This window comes from Megalobrama amblycephala, linkage group LG9 (genome assembly GCF_018812025.1).
Source record: "Megalobrama amblycephala isolate DHTTF-2021 linkage group LG9, ASM1881202v1, whole genome shotgun sequence".
Lineage (NCBI taxonomy): Eukaryota > Metazoa > Chordata > Actinopteri > Cypriniformes > Xenocyprididae > Megalobrama > Megalobrama amblycephala.
Window position 1 is genome coordinate 35152122 of NC_063052.1, and position 15815 is coordinate 35167936.

General features: G+C 35.4%; 1 protein-coding gene across 2 annotated transcripts in view; it reads right to left on the bottom strand.

The window, feature by feature from the left end:
• Window positions 1–15815, bottom strand: part of trappc9 (trafficking protein particle complex subunit 9) — a 258472-nt gene that overhangs the window by 171530 nt on the left and 71127 nt on the right. For both annotated transcript variants that reach the window (XM_048203094.1, XM_048203092.1), the window contains 3 exons: window positions 14588–14673; window positions 5867–5993; window positions 4136–4268 (listed from right to left, as the gene is read on the bottom strand). In XM_048203094.1, coding sequence (XP_048059051.1) covers window positions 4136–4268; window positions 5867–5993; window positions 14588–14673 — 346 coding nt within the window. The remainder of the gene's footprint in view (window positions 1–4135; window positions 4269–5866; window positions 5994–14587; window positions 14674–15815) is intronic.

Consider the following 15815-nt stretch of genomic DNA (forward strand, 5'->3'; position numbering starts at 1 on the left):
ATACTATATTTGAGTTCAATAATGTTTTTTTATTTAATATTTTGTATTTTTAGGGGATTTTATGGTACTAAATTATATTTACACTGTAGTTATAATACATGTATTCACTTTTTAAGCATTAACGCTTGTCATGAAAAATGCAAAAAAAAAAAAAAAAAAAAAAAAAAAAAACACTATTTAAAATTTAGAAAATATATATTTTCAAAAACATGTTTTACTCTAAAACTGCAAGAAAATCAAAGCCATAAATATAAACAAGCTTTGTTTCAAATTTGAGCTTGATATATCGAAAAATGAGCTTTCAGTAAGATTTTGTTTGTCTGCAGTATACCAAAAGATTTCACCAGATGAAATTCGTATCCCATTAATTTCCTATTTTTTCAGGACCATTTAACCTATTCGAACCATGTCCATGTTTTTTGTGTGTGTGTGTGTGTGTGTGTGTGTGTGTGTGTGTGTTCACATAGCAAGTGACAAAACCTTTACCAAGTTTCGTACCATTCCGATGAAGTAAAAAAAAAAAAGAAATTCTTAAAAAAATAAAAAATAAAAAAGAAATAAAATTGGAAGAGCACCAGAGGGTTAAAAGGCTTTTACTTTTAGTTTTACTTTAAAAGTACTATAGACAAATATTTTTGAGTGCTTTGGATAATAATCAAAAAATTCCAGAGTGCACCTGTGGAGAAAAGTGTCTGTTAAATAAATAAATATAAAACACAGGGTATTATTATAGCTATTATAATCAATTATTAATTTGCATATTCATTGCATTGAAATTACATCAGATTTATGCATTTACATCTCTAATGTTCTTAAAGAAAGATAGCTAAAAAGACAGACAGACAGACAGACAGACAGACAGATAGATAGATAGATAGATAGATAGATAGATAGATAGATAGATAGATAGATAGATAGATAGATAGATAGATAGATAGATAGATAGATAGATAGATAGATAGATAGATAGACAGATAGACAGATAGACAGATAGACAGACAGACAGACAGACAGACAGATAGATAGATAGATAGATAGACAGATAGACAGACAGACAGACAGATAATATGTCACTATAACATTATATATATATATATATATATATATATATATATATATATATATATATATATATATATATATATATATATTTATTTATTTATTTATTTTTTTTTTTTTTTAATTAGTTTCTTTAGCTCAAAATCATGCTAAATGTATTTCTATGTTGGTCCAGATAACACATGCCCTAGAGGACTATCATAAAGACCAGCCAATGACAATGTCAATAAGGTCAATGGCTCTTTTAATTGAAAGGTGGAACTTTCTTTTCTACAGCCGCTTTTCAATTAAAAGAGTCAATCGCCTTATTAGGGCTTCGCCTCAGTGATTTCTCATGTGGCTTGTCCCCTTATATCAACTCTGGTTTAGCAATGGCAAACACGCTTCTAGTTAAATGGGGGAAAAAAGATCATGAGGATGTGCAAAAGCATGCTGCAAAATTCAGATTCACCTTTGTGTATGAAAAATCAAAAGTCTTCAAAATGAGGGAACACCCTGAGGCTTGAGCAAAGCCCTTAGCACATACAGTCCATTAAAATAAACGTGTGCTGCAAATGTTCTGTCACATCAGTTTCCCCTAAATCACAGTGTTTGTTCCTCTCAGGGTGTCTAAACAACCTTTAGTCAATCATTTAAAAGTTTTAATCCATTTTTCATGTCTTCAAACTGTGTCGTTTTGCACTGATGCTTGGCTCTAAAAAGCCCTTCAAGAAGCTCAAAATAAAGTGAAATAATGAAAAATGATTGTCAGATCAAAATGAGAGCTTCAAGGTTTTGTTTTCAGAAACATCTATTCACAACAAAATATTTGCATGAATTAAATAATTTCTTGCCATAAAAAGACTAAAACAAAGTTTCTTTAAGGAAAAAACAGTTCACTTCTACTTAAACAAGAAAGGCCAAAATCTCCAAAACTGTTATCATGTGATGTCATGCATTTTTGCTTAAAACAATATAGTTTTAGGAGGGTAAACTTAATTCATATGTATGTTCTAGAGTATGATACAAGGTAACCGGCACTTTTAACTGAAAGTTGAGATTTATACAGCCACCATATTTGGCGTTTCAAATTTTTCCATTCATTTATTAGACAAGCGGTCTGTCTCCTCCCCCTTACAATGTCTCTAACCAAACCCTTATTCCAGCAGAGCCACACTAAATCACCCAATTTCATTTCATTCTAAATGTCATTTCAGACTGACTCATTTAAGTTTGAAGAATAATATTTTGAATGTACTTGAGAATAAATATGTTTACAGCAGCCTCTGCAGAGCTAAATGTGATTAAAATGACAATCCTGTCAAATTGAATATAGTGTGTGTGTGTGTGTGTGTGTGTGTGTGTATCTATAAGGAATTAGTGTAATTATCACTGGGTGCTTTGGGATCTTCCAGAGTCTTCAGCCTGCCAAAACCTTCTCAAACAAACCATATTAAAGAAGTGAAAAAAGAGGGGGAAAGAGAGTCTCTTGTTGTAATAACTGCATTCAACTTCATAAAATGGTTCTCATGTAATAATTCATTATTATTTATACTATGATTACTACTGTCATATGGCATGCACCACAGTGGTAGCTTGAACAATCACTTTTTATTATTCACTTTAAATTAAACTGAACAATTATTTGAAATATATATATATATATTTCACAAAGTAATTTATTCCTGTGATGCAAAGCTGAATTTTCAGCATCGTTACTCCAGTCTTCAGTGTCACATGATCCTTCAGAAATCATTCTAATATGCTGATTTGCTGCTCAATAAACATTTATGATTATTTTCAATGTTGAAAACAGTTGTGTACTTTTTTTTTTCAGGATTCCTTGATGAATAGAAAGTTCAAAAGAACAGCATTTATCTGAAATACAAAGCTTCTGTAGCATTATACACTACCGTTCAAAAGTTTGGGGTCAGTAAGAATTTTTATTTTTATTTTTTTGAAAAGAAATTAAAGAAATGAATACTTTTATTCAGCAAGGATGCATGAAATCAATCAAAAGTGGCAGTAAAGACATTTATAATGTTACAAAAGATTAGATTTCAGATTTTTGAGCTTTCTATTCATCAAATAATCCTGAACAAAAAAATGTTGTACACAAATATTTTGTACAATTGTACACATTAAATGTTTCTTGAGCAGCAGATCAGCATATTAGAATGATTTCTGAAGGATCATGTGACACTGAAGACTGGAGTAATGATGCTGAAAATTCAGCTTTGCCATCGCAGGAATAAATTACTTTGTGAAATATATTCAAATAGAAAACAGTTATTTTAAATTGTAATAATATTTCACAATATTACTGTTTTTACTGTATTTTTAATTAAATAAATATAGCCTTGGTGAGCAGACGAAACTTCTTTTAAAAACATTAAAAATCTTAGTGGTTCCAAACTTTTGGACTGTACTGTACTGTAACTGTATATATATATATATATATATATATATATATATATATATATATATATATATATATATATATATATATATATATATATATATATATATATATATATATAAGCACACATACAAGTATGAAAATAATATTTTTTAAAGTAATAACTAGAATATTTTGATTTTCAAATATTAATTCTGATTAATGAATAGTGTGGTGGTTTATTCAAAGGATCACCTTAATAATCTGTTTCAACCAATAATATATTATACGTTTCAAAGAATCAATGGCATGAAGTTTATAGCAAAACTGATAAAAAACCTTTAAAGCTGATAAAAACCTCTGCAATCCTGACTCCCAAAACCTGCCAATAGCAGCCAGCCAATCACAACAGATTTCTTGCCAGCACTTTATTTTTGTGTGCAATATGCATCAGGCAGTCCGTGGGCTTTCCATGAGCAATCGGGCATGCTGTCTGAGGCTGAGAATAACCACCTGAACGCTTCCTCTGATTTGTGACAGCACTGAGCAAAGTGACATCTCTATAAAACTGTGTTTTGCAAGCAGGCTACAGCAACTAAAATATTATCATAAGAGAATGTGATATAATTAAATCAACATTATTATTATTATTATTATTTATTTTTATTTTTATATTCTGAAGAAGGAAAGCATCTGAACCTTGGTAAAGATGTGGAGAGCTGCAGTCGTGGGAGTGATGGCACCACCTCCACCATACAGCCGCTGCTCTTCACCCCCACCAGACCCTCCAGAAGACAGTCACTGCTCACCCCAAACACTGATGTGTGATACCCTGCACAACAAACAATATCAGTAAAAATCATATTTGAAAATGTTCCATAATCACAGACCGCAATAACGATCTGAAGGCAATTAGAGCTCGTTAAAGTCTTCTGAAACACGATCGTGATTTGTAGATGTTAAGTACTGCTGGAATGGACATAAAGCAGGGATCAATGAGTTTATCCTATTTTAATGAGAGGATATTTAGCTGGTTTATTCAAACAGAGAAACACTTTACTTGTTTTTCAGATTGAGGCAGACTTGATTTCTGCATTATTACAGCATTATCAACCAGAATAAATGTTCAGTAAAAACTAGTCCATTGGTTTTGAAACACTAGAAAAATTGCAGAGAATATTAATGAATTCAAAAACAACATTTACCTACTATTTAATATTTATATCCTATTTACTTAATGTACTCAATATTTACTCAATAACATTCGCTTGCACATTATCCTATGGCAAAAAACAGAATACATTAGAGGTGGGCGATATGACAAAAATATTTTATCACCATTTTTTTATGTTGGTTTTACTATTTTGCAAGTGACTGAGCAGTACATTCAAACTAATTTTCCTAATGTAACAAAATATAAAAGAAAAAATAAGAATGACAACATTTAGGCCAAAGTAGGGGAGAGAGAAGATGATAATCAGTATTTCATTATTTTATCTGTGTTATTAAAAATAAGAACAAAGATGCACATTACAAATACAATATAATATACAAATGAAATAAACAGTGCTTTATTTTTTCACAGTAGGTGTATTTAACAGTAGAATTTAAGTAAGAAATTGTGTAAAATATAATATAGACTTATATAAATTATATATATACACTGATTCTTATTAAAGCTACTGAAGTTATTCACTGAAGAGCAGTAAGTGATTTTCTCTTAGCCTTTTGTTGTTTGAATAACATTAATGACAAGCGACATCAGGTTGCTGCTGTCACTTTAAGACCTCATGCACGGATCTAATATAGGCCTACCATAGACTGTTATTAAAAAAATAAATAAATAAATAAATAAATAAATAAATAAATAATATATGTAATATATACTCATCTGGTCTTCTCCCAACTGTTTATGTTCACTTAAGACATAGCCAGCTGTGTTTATGTAAACCTTGTGTGTATTTGACAGTTTAAGCGCAATAAGATGTGAAAGATAACTTAGTTTGGTACTCACAGGCTGTTTAACAGTCTTTCAGAGTGTGAGTACGCACTCAGTGCATGTCAGAACAGCGTGTGAATAAAATGTTTAACCGGCAAGGCTTTAAAACGCATGCAAAAAATAAACATTCGTGATGTCACGTGAGCGTAACCCTACCTAACATGTGATGTGAATGTACGTCGAGCTGTACAGTATGTTGAGACGGAGGCAGCAGAACTGCAACTGACAGAATGTGCACTGTAGCACAACACTACGACATTTCTTCAAAAGCACATTGTGGAGACATTTTAATTGTTCATGATCAAAAATTGTGATATTGCACACCCCTAGAATACATATTCACAAGCCAATCAATTCCCAATTGATACAAATCATTATTTCCACACTGAATATTCAGTTTCATGTTGTGTTTAAGGTGTTGTAAAACTCACCGCTGATTGTGATGTTGCCTGCGGTGCGTGGAACTCCAACCAGAGTCACCGGATAGAGGCCAGACTCCGCTGGCAAAGACAGAGCGGCAGGAAGGGACTCAAAATCCACACCTGATGTCAACAGACCCTGATGAACACAATCACACAGAGTACATAGTGGTCAATATACATTGGTAGATATATATGCACTGCTTATTATCTCTCTCTCTCTCTTTTTTTTTTCTCCATTTAAGAAAGAATGAGTAAAATATTCCATTCCAAAGGATGAAATAATGACAAAATTTTCATTAGTTTTATTTTTTATTTTTTTCAGTTTAATACCAATAAATAAACTAATAATAATGAATAAATAAATAACAAAACAAAACACTTTAAAACAAATCTAAATAAAACACTTTGATAATGAAATACAACACAAATAAATAAAACAAACAATCAAATAAAACAAAAAACAAACAAATGATTGAACAAATAAATACTAACAACGTGAGAAAAAAAGCCTATATTATATTCTTAGTTTAGTAAATTGTGTAAATAATAATATATATTGTTCCTGAGCAATCTCCAAAAAGGAGTTTATTAACAGAAATAGCAAATGAAAATGCATATTTACCAAATACAGCTAAAAAGCAAAACTAAAATAAGAAACACATATCATTAGATCCTAATAACAAATATTTTGTTTGGCATTTTGTTTTTCCAACTTCAACCTACTAATTGGGCTTTTTTGGCAGAATACACAATCTTTCACAGTTTTATGCTTTTTTTTTTTTTTTTTTTACGCTAGCTTTTGTCTTTGCATTAACGATAATAACACCAGAATAAAGAGACAAGAGACAAATGCAGAAGCCAAAAACAGAATGTAAAGCCAGAAATAGATCAACGAAAAAACCATTGGTGACAGCCCAAGGTTTGAGTTCTTTCTCTCTGTCTTTTTTTTTTTTTTTTTAACTCCAAACATCATATAATCAATCATCCTGATATCCATCTGATATGGAGGAGATGAAATCTCTCCCAGCATGCTCTGCCCATTACCCATGGAGAAAATTGCTCTTGTTCACAGAACTACGAAGAAAGGTACCAGCTTTACCAGAATCACAGCGGCAGATGAGAGTGAGAGACGGAGACAGATTGAAAACCAGCTGCTTACACCTTCGTCGTGGAGGTGAAGGCCGATTATTACTATACCTCCAGAAGTCAAGCTGCTCTCCGCTGAGAGTTTTCCCGCTTTCTATTCATACACGAGACACCACTCAGAGTCCATCAAATGTGCTTTATGGGTTTTTTACCATATTAGCCTGAATGAAACCATTAAACTCTGGACTCAACGGGAAAAGAAATGAGAAGAGGATTTTCTATTTCTCCTGATATTCGGTCCACTCAGTGTCCAATGTCTCTGTGACATGAAACTTTTCTATCTCTAGTGTGTAGCTTTTCATTTCTTAAACAACCATGTAGGAAGACACATCATGGCCATATTATAGGATGACAATGTCAGTGTCAATTGGCACCTCTGAGTCCCAGACCTTAAATTCACTGAAAGTCTCTGGGATGTGCTGGAGTAGACTTTACAGAGTGACAACATCACAACATTTATTTCCATCAAGAGGTGCATGAGTTTTTGGTCAAAATCTTGTATTGACAATGGAAGAGTCAGGCACTCTGTAAAGTCTACTCATCTGCGGCGATGCGTGTTGCAGTAGTGCTGTCATATCTGGCTATAACATGTCATATAGCTTATAACACACTCTCATACATTTATTTTTTTAACATTTTGGGAGAGTAAAATTTACACATGTGGTTTCAACAACCAGATGCATTTACACTTTGTCTGGAATTTGTCTAAAACCACCCCCTGAAGTGGTATGAGTGATCAGTTTTAAATCCATCTCGAAAGCATTTCAGAGGCATTTACTCCTGGTCTTTTTACGATCGGATAACTATACGATCAGTGAAAACGCAGAGGTGTAGACCAGGCCCACTGAAATATCTGTTCTGAGAAATCAAACGTTTCTGCACTAAATGCTATGAAAAGCAAAAAAGAGCCAGAGAGCCAATCAAAAAAAAAAAAAATGTTTGACATGTTTTGTGGTGACGAGGTTGAAAGGATATGGCGGTCTAATTCAAGGACTGTCAGTAAAGTCAAAGTCTGGCTAAAGTTAGTAAAATCATTTACAACACCTCTAGACTTAGTCTCGCGTAGCCAGACCTTCAGACTGACGGCAGAAGGTCTAAAAAGCTTTCATTGGTCAAAGACCACCCAAGGGGACATTTGACTGACATGTAACGCAACCAATCACAGTTCGTTTTGTTCTATGTCCCCTCAATAACAGACCGGTGTGCATCTAATAAATTATTCATTCAAGAACGTTGTGCACGTTTACTGCAACAATGGAGCTGCGAACTTCACATAGTTTTGAAAATCCAGTGTTTAGTTGATCCTAGTAAGCGCTTGTAAACACGACCGCGTTCTTCTTCCACAAGAGGGTTTGGCATCACGGCATTTGTTTCCATGCGGACCGTTAAAGAACGCGACACACACATCTCCCGGACATCCTGTTTCCAGATAAGTGTGCCATATGCATCAGACTTCCAGCCAACGGTCGGTGGGCGTGACGTCTGAGGCTAAGACTCTAGACTCCACTGTCTAGAGCAGGGATGGGCAAATTCGGCCCTGGAGGCCCACTGTCCTGCAGAGTTCAGCTCCAACCCTGATAAAAACTCACCTGCCTCTAGCTTTCTAGTAATCCTTAAGGAATTGATTAGCTGGTTCAGGTGTGTTTGATTAGGGTTGGAGTGGCCCTCTAGGACCAAGTTTGCCCATCCCTGGTCAAGAGTCTAGACCGAAGAACCATAAACAAAGGAGAATCAAAAGACTCAAAGATGTCTTCCTCATTCAAACTCTGAACAGTTGAGCAGCTTTGTAATGAATACACATAATAATGCATTTCAAGATGTCTGGTTTTATGTAATAGTTAAACCTTAATTAGCCATAGCTCTGAAGGCTAGCAGTAAGTGCCTAACCTGTAAAACAGTTTACTATGTAAAACCTGTGGTTCATATTATGTGGAGGGATTCAGTATTGTATAAGCGTATTTTGAAATAACTCATTTGCATTTCCTTCTCGAAAAGGTTAATTAGCTTGACAGCTATTGCTAACGATCTGTTCTTTTCTGACTTTCATCGGCTGCTACAAAGACCCTGTGGAAATATGCTCTTTGTGAGTCTTTTTTTCCCCCTGCTCCACCTGACAAAAATTATACAACCCATTTCCAAAAGCACTGTACCATAATCATACACTTAATTAAACTGAGACCAAAGTGAATTGAAGAGAAATATTTTCAAAGCAGTTTCATGAACTGAAGACATTTGCAATTAATATTTTATATGTAGCAAAACAGTTTGTAATGTCTATGTAAATTAAATAAAGTACAAAATGATTTAAATTATAAATTAAATCAATTAAAAATGAAACATCTTAGGCCTAGTAGTAACAAAAATATATATATTACTACAGTTTGAGGATCCAGTGGAGTTGTGGAGTTTAGTCACAAGCTCTTTTTAATACTTTTTCCCCCCAGTCTCACATACAAGGCTCAAGCTAGTCCCAGACTAAAATGCATGTTTGAGCTGTTTTAACTGAAAGCAACATGCACTGACATATCTTAAAGGTGATACAGAGGATCTTTTCGTCGACTGAGAAACCAAAGACTGTTAGTGAGTTTTTGAAATGAGCACATGCGTAAGAACAACCCCCCTCCTTCACAGCTCATTTCGAAGGAACGCCTCCCAAAACTCGTGCACGAGTATTGGAACACGAGTGTTTACCACCGGCATTCGCTGTGTCGTGTTAGTGGATTCATTATGTCGAACTCACTGCAGGTAACTCATAATCTGCAGTTGTTACTCCTGTCTCCTGACAAAAACATTGCATGCGGCGCCTGTAGAGTGTGGAAAGTTACTGGAGCGCGCAGCCGCGCGTCTCTCACAAGGAAGCCAGAGGGCCAATCCGTGCGCGTCTCTCACAAGAAACGTAATGGCAGTGATTGACAAGCCAGAGGGCCAATCGTTTACGTGATGATCGCGTAAACGATTGGCTGATGTTTTTAAGGCCCTACCTCGTGCACAGATTATGTATATTAATATTATTCCTTTCAGTGCACATAATAAATAGTCTTTTATCAGTTAGTAAAGACAGTTTCAAGTAATATTGCAAAAATGTATAAAACAAAACATCCTATTTAGCACCTTTAAAATGTCAGTGCCATTGTTTTGTCTTAAGATGCACAGCAGTAAAGTTTTTTTTTAAGGCACATTTATAAAAGCTACTTAAATGTCCTATTTGAACAAAGGCCTAATCCTGGCTTAGTCTAAGCCCTATCTATGAAACCAGGCCTTTATTGGTTAAATATTTAGAAACCCCACAGACAGATGTAAAAGGTGACCAATTAGGGCTGGGCGATGTATCGAATGCTTTTGTCACGCGCATTTCTTCAGTAAAGCCGGTTCCCTGATTGCCGCTAAATCGCCATCACCTGCTTTCAAATGAAGCGGCATTTAATAGACAGAGCCGTAGTTCACTGATAAGACACACAATATCGCGTTCAATATCGACGGCGATACATATCGATATTGAACGCGATATTGCGTGTCTTATCAGTGAACTACGGCTCTGTCTATTAAATGCCGCTTCATTTGAAAGCAGGTGATGGCGATTTAGCGGTAATCAGGGAACCGGCTTTACTGAAGAAATGCGCGTGACAAAAGCATTCGATACATCGCCCAGCCCTATGACCAATAGTAAGATGCTGAAAGAACAGACAGCATCGTGGTACAGTGAATTTATTCTGTGCAGCCACTGTAAGGTCAGCAGTAAGGTCACACCGGTTCATCCTGGCACCGTCCGCGGTGCCATCTGACACCTGGCAGAGGAGTTTTATAGGGCATCATGCTGATTCCATCTGGGTTCAGATCTGGGCATGTATGGAACAACACAACTCACCTACAGAATCATTTTCCTTTTCACACAAATGCACATCCACACTAAAGTCCATCCCTGGTGGGAAAGGGACCCAAAAAAAGTCTTTGAATTGGAGTTTAACCTCTAGCTGGAGCGAACACCTGCGCCCCGAACCTGTGGGGTGTCAACGGTCTAATGGTTATGGATCTGGGCTGCTAACATAAAGACAGTAGATTCAATCCAACAGTCACTAAAATCACTATTGTGCCCTTGAGAATAAACTTAACCCCAGAATTGCTCCTAAAAGACTGTTGTATATATCTATATGAGGGGGATGAAAAGTGGGTATTCAGTTGTGCAGGGGAATACAAACATAGCTCCGTTCTTAAACTCGGTGCGCTGCCTACTCAGACAGCGTTTTAAGGCATCACGTGTGAAATACTGCAAAAATCCCACAAACGCATTGCAACAAGCAATTTGCATGACATAAAAATAGAATATTTCATAAAAAATAACTAAGATAAAATAATACAAATACAAACAAAAACTAAAAACAAACAAAGAATGGTTGCTAAAATTCTAAGATGCCTTCTTATGAATGTGTTCTACGTGAACCACCTCTTAAAAGGCAGCTGTCTATGTAGAGAGCAGGCAGAACTAGGAAAGCCAACATCTGATACTCAATTACCTTGGTTTCTTAGGAACATCTCCACATGACTGGATTCTGATAATTGGGTCTTATATGAGTGGCCCATTATAGTGTCAGAAAGACACTGTAAATCCTCTCCCACATTCACACAAACTGCCTTCTTCACTTCAGGGTGGTTCTGCCTCTATTTCCCTGTCATTATGATCAGGTCTTGGTGACCAAAATGGCCCTCAAGCCACCAATAAGCAGCACCATCTCGTTTCAGCTTTCTGGGTTGAACTCTAAAGTGCAGTTAATATGTAGAGTGGAAAACACAAAAGGTTTTTGGCAATGACATTTGCATTACAATTCCATTGCTCGCCGCAGTGCCCAAATCACAAACAAACACAATGAAAACATCATATAACCAAACACAGCCTTGTCAAAAAACACCATGTCCTGAGTAGGTGCAATGTAACACATTTCCAGTGCATTTTTTTTTTTTTTTTTTTTTCATTTTTATACACTTCAAAAAGAAGTATTCACAAATAAAATCCATTCCTAGCATTTTCTCTCACCGTGATGAATGTCAAGAGTAACAGTCTCTGCAGGGCTCTGATGTAAAATCTTGTTTTCTACTGTGATTAGGACATTAACATGTCAGTGTGTATAATGGACTCCCTCTCTCTTTCACTACTTTTCTCTCATTTTCAATTACAAAAAAAAAAAAAAAAAAAATTAAAAAAGAAAATCCTCTAAGAGAGTCAACCTTTTTTGTTTGTTTTTTAACATCTAATTATAACTGGATCCTGTTTTACACTTACTGTGTGTGTGCACATATATATTTATACAACAGTTCTTTCTGGTTCTCGAATCTGATTGGCTGAGAGCCGTGTGATATTCTCCCAGTATCAGCACTGGCACCGTTACACCGTTTGTATCATTCCACTTGCAGCGACATGGCAGTCGAGCAAATCTACCATATTTTTATAAATACTACCATTGTTATGTCATGAAATGTAGTTTTAAAAGAGTTTTTAGGCAATAATGTAGTTATTTAGACCTCAAATATGTGACTCATATATACACATAGCGCCTATTTTACTATTTGTTTTGATGCTTTTGCAGATCGGAGCTTCAAGCCGCCAGCGAGTGTTCAGTGCTCGTGTACCCGCAGAGAACAGCTTCATCTTGGCCAGTGCTTCGAGTATTTGCCGCTGGCTCTTATGTAGATAGTGGATAAAAATATAATTCATTGGGGGTACATCAAACGGGCAATCTCCCTGTACTGGAGCGCTAATTTTGTACATTTTACTGAATTGTTTGCTTGTGTTTTTTATTTATTTGATTGTGTTTATTGGTTGCTTGTGTTTATGTCTTTTATAATTGTTGTTAATTTAAATATTGTTGTTCAATAAATATTATTTTATATAAATAATAGCAGCATTTGGTTTTGAGAAAGGGTACTTCAATAGTATCAGTGAAAGTTACAATATTACGCTATTAGATGGTGGCAAAGACTCTCTTTACGACTGAGTCAGAAAGTTGTTTTAGCACTGTGGGAACTTTTAAAAGATGTCAAAGGACAAAGTCAAAGATGTCACTTTCCTCTGCGGACATTCAGGGCCCTATTTTAACGATCTAAACGCAAAGTATAAAGCGCACGGCGCAGGTGCACTCAGGGCGTGACCAAATCCACTTTTGCCATTTTAACGACGGAAAAGCGGTCCGTGCGCCAGGGCGCATTTTTGAAATGGGTTGTCCCTATTCTCTTAATGAGTAATGGGTGTAACGTTCAGTAAACCAATCAGAGTGTCATCTCCCATTCCCTTTAAGAGCGAGATGCGCTCGCGCCATGGCGGATTGCTATTTACATGGCATACACGCGATGAGTCAGTTAATATATATGTGTGTGTATTGGCACGATTGTTCAATTAATTAGCCAATTTCGTTCATCATTATTAGTAATAGGCTGAATTGAAAATAGGTAGCCTAATTCTAATACATGCAATGACTATTCATCATTACATTTTTATATTTATGTAGCCTACACAATAATATTCTTTTACACTGTAATCCTTTTGTTTTTGATATTTGGCATGTTTGTGTGATGCGCATCCCTGTGTGTAATAAGCAAAGTCAACGCGCACTGTGGACGCGCCCAGAGGCGCAGTTTCTACCAACGCACTCTAACAAAAAAATATTGCGCCATTGACTTTAGACTTTAGACCAGGTTTGAGTTGGTCTATGGCGCAGTCTATTTTCAGCTCCTTAAAATACCAATGCGCCGGCAATGCGCCTGAACACACCTCTTTTTTAGACCAGCACGCCCATGGGCGCACTAACTGGCGCAAATGCATTTACTAATTTAAGGACGTGGCGCTGAACGGGAAAACGCGAACGGCGCCGGACGCAAACTAGCAAACACACTTGCGCTGCGCCTTGCGGCCCTCAAACTGATTTCTTTCAAATTGATATAATACGGACATCAACCTGAAGAATAAATGCCATATCAGATGCAGATAATATGAGTGTTTAGTCGATCTCTCTCTCTCTCATAATACTCTACATAATACAATAAGCTTCAATGAAGCGACTCAACATTCCTTCATTACTAGTTCTGAAGTGACGTTTTAGAATTAGTAACGGAAGCTTGGGCTCAACTGTTAAACTATCAGCTTGAGATTTGAATCCATGGTGGAAGGAAGTAGTTCTGCACAAAAAGGCTTTTTAAAGACACTCCGTTGTTGTTCTTATTTACACTCTTGTGTCACTGAACTGTTGTTTAAACACAATATTACACTCGTAGCTGTAGGGAATTACCTACGGCCGAATCACAGCCATGCTGATATACAGCCATATTGCACTGCTACAAGTGTAATATTGCTCATATAGCAAGATAGACAGACAAATTGGATGGATGGATGGATGGATGGATGGATGGATGGATGGATGGATGGATGGAGAGGGACAGACCGATAGATAGATAGATAGATAGATAGATAGATAGATAGATAGATAGATAGATAGATAGATAGATAGATAGATAGATAGATAGATAGATAGATAGATAGATAGATAGATAGATAGATAGATAGATAGATAGATAGATAGATAGATAGATAATGCTTACCATGTTCTCGACCCGCAGCTCAAATGGCATTGGATTATAGACCATTAACTGCACCTCACACACGTCGCCCTGAACCCACTGGAAATCTGCAACACACACAAATATTTATGAAAAAGCTGCATGCTGTATAAATGCATAAAGACAGAAAAACATTTAGCTCTTAAACATAAGAAGATTCATTGATGTTGACAGGTCTGATCAGTATGTTTGCATGAACTGCTCTATAAATCTGGTCAAACCGAATAGCCTGCAGCAATTGTAAATATTTTATTTTCCTTGGGGGTGCAATAAGATGACCTGATATAACATCTGCATTTATGCATTTGGCAGATGCTTTTATCCATCTGCATTCAAGGTATAAACTACTACACCTGATCTTTGAGTTGAATTTTGCTCTCTGTTTTTGCATAAATCCTTCAGAGCTGAAAGTTAGCAGACTACATTTCACTGCTGAGCTTTTCCATTAATCCAGAGACGGAGTCTTATACTGATTAAGCTTTTCCAAACAATGGCCCCTCTTTCCCTCGGGAGGAGATATATTCACTGTATTATCTACAGTATGCTTGCAGATTTCACGCTCAAATTAACCAGAGCCCCGTCTCACACTAATAATCATCCGCCGCTGAAGGCCATATGGAGTTTAGAACGCATGAGTTATTTTCAAAGAATGAAAACCAACAGTATCTATTCTTGTCCATCGCCTCTGAAATATAGTTATCGCTGACATTTCTCATGAATTACAATCTGAAAATTCACACCTTAAAGAAACGGTTGCCATTGTGAGATGCCTATGTTACTGGAGAGTTTAAAACTGCACAAATTATTAATAAAAGGAGGCATAATATAGACAGTTCAAATCATTTTGGGTTGAATGTATAATAAAAAAATAGAACTATATAAAGGCAGAATGTACAGTCACATGGTAATTCCACAATGAACTCAATTATTACATTATCTTTTTAGACAACTACTTAGTGAATAAGCAAATAATAGACATGAAATACTGATTTGAGTTTAAATTTTGTGAAAAGATAAATTTTGATATGCTGTTGTATATTTAAAAAAGTGAATAAATAAAAAGTAAATAAATAAAATAAATTAATTAAACAAGTAAATAAAAGTACATACAATTAATAATAAAATTAGTTAATTAACAAAACAAACAAGTGCATTTAATAAACAAGAAAATAAATAAATATGAATAAATGATTAAATGTATAAACAAATG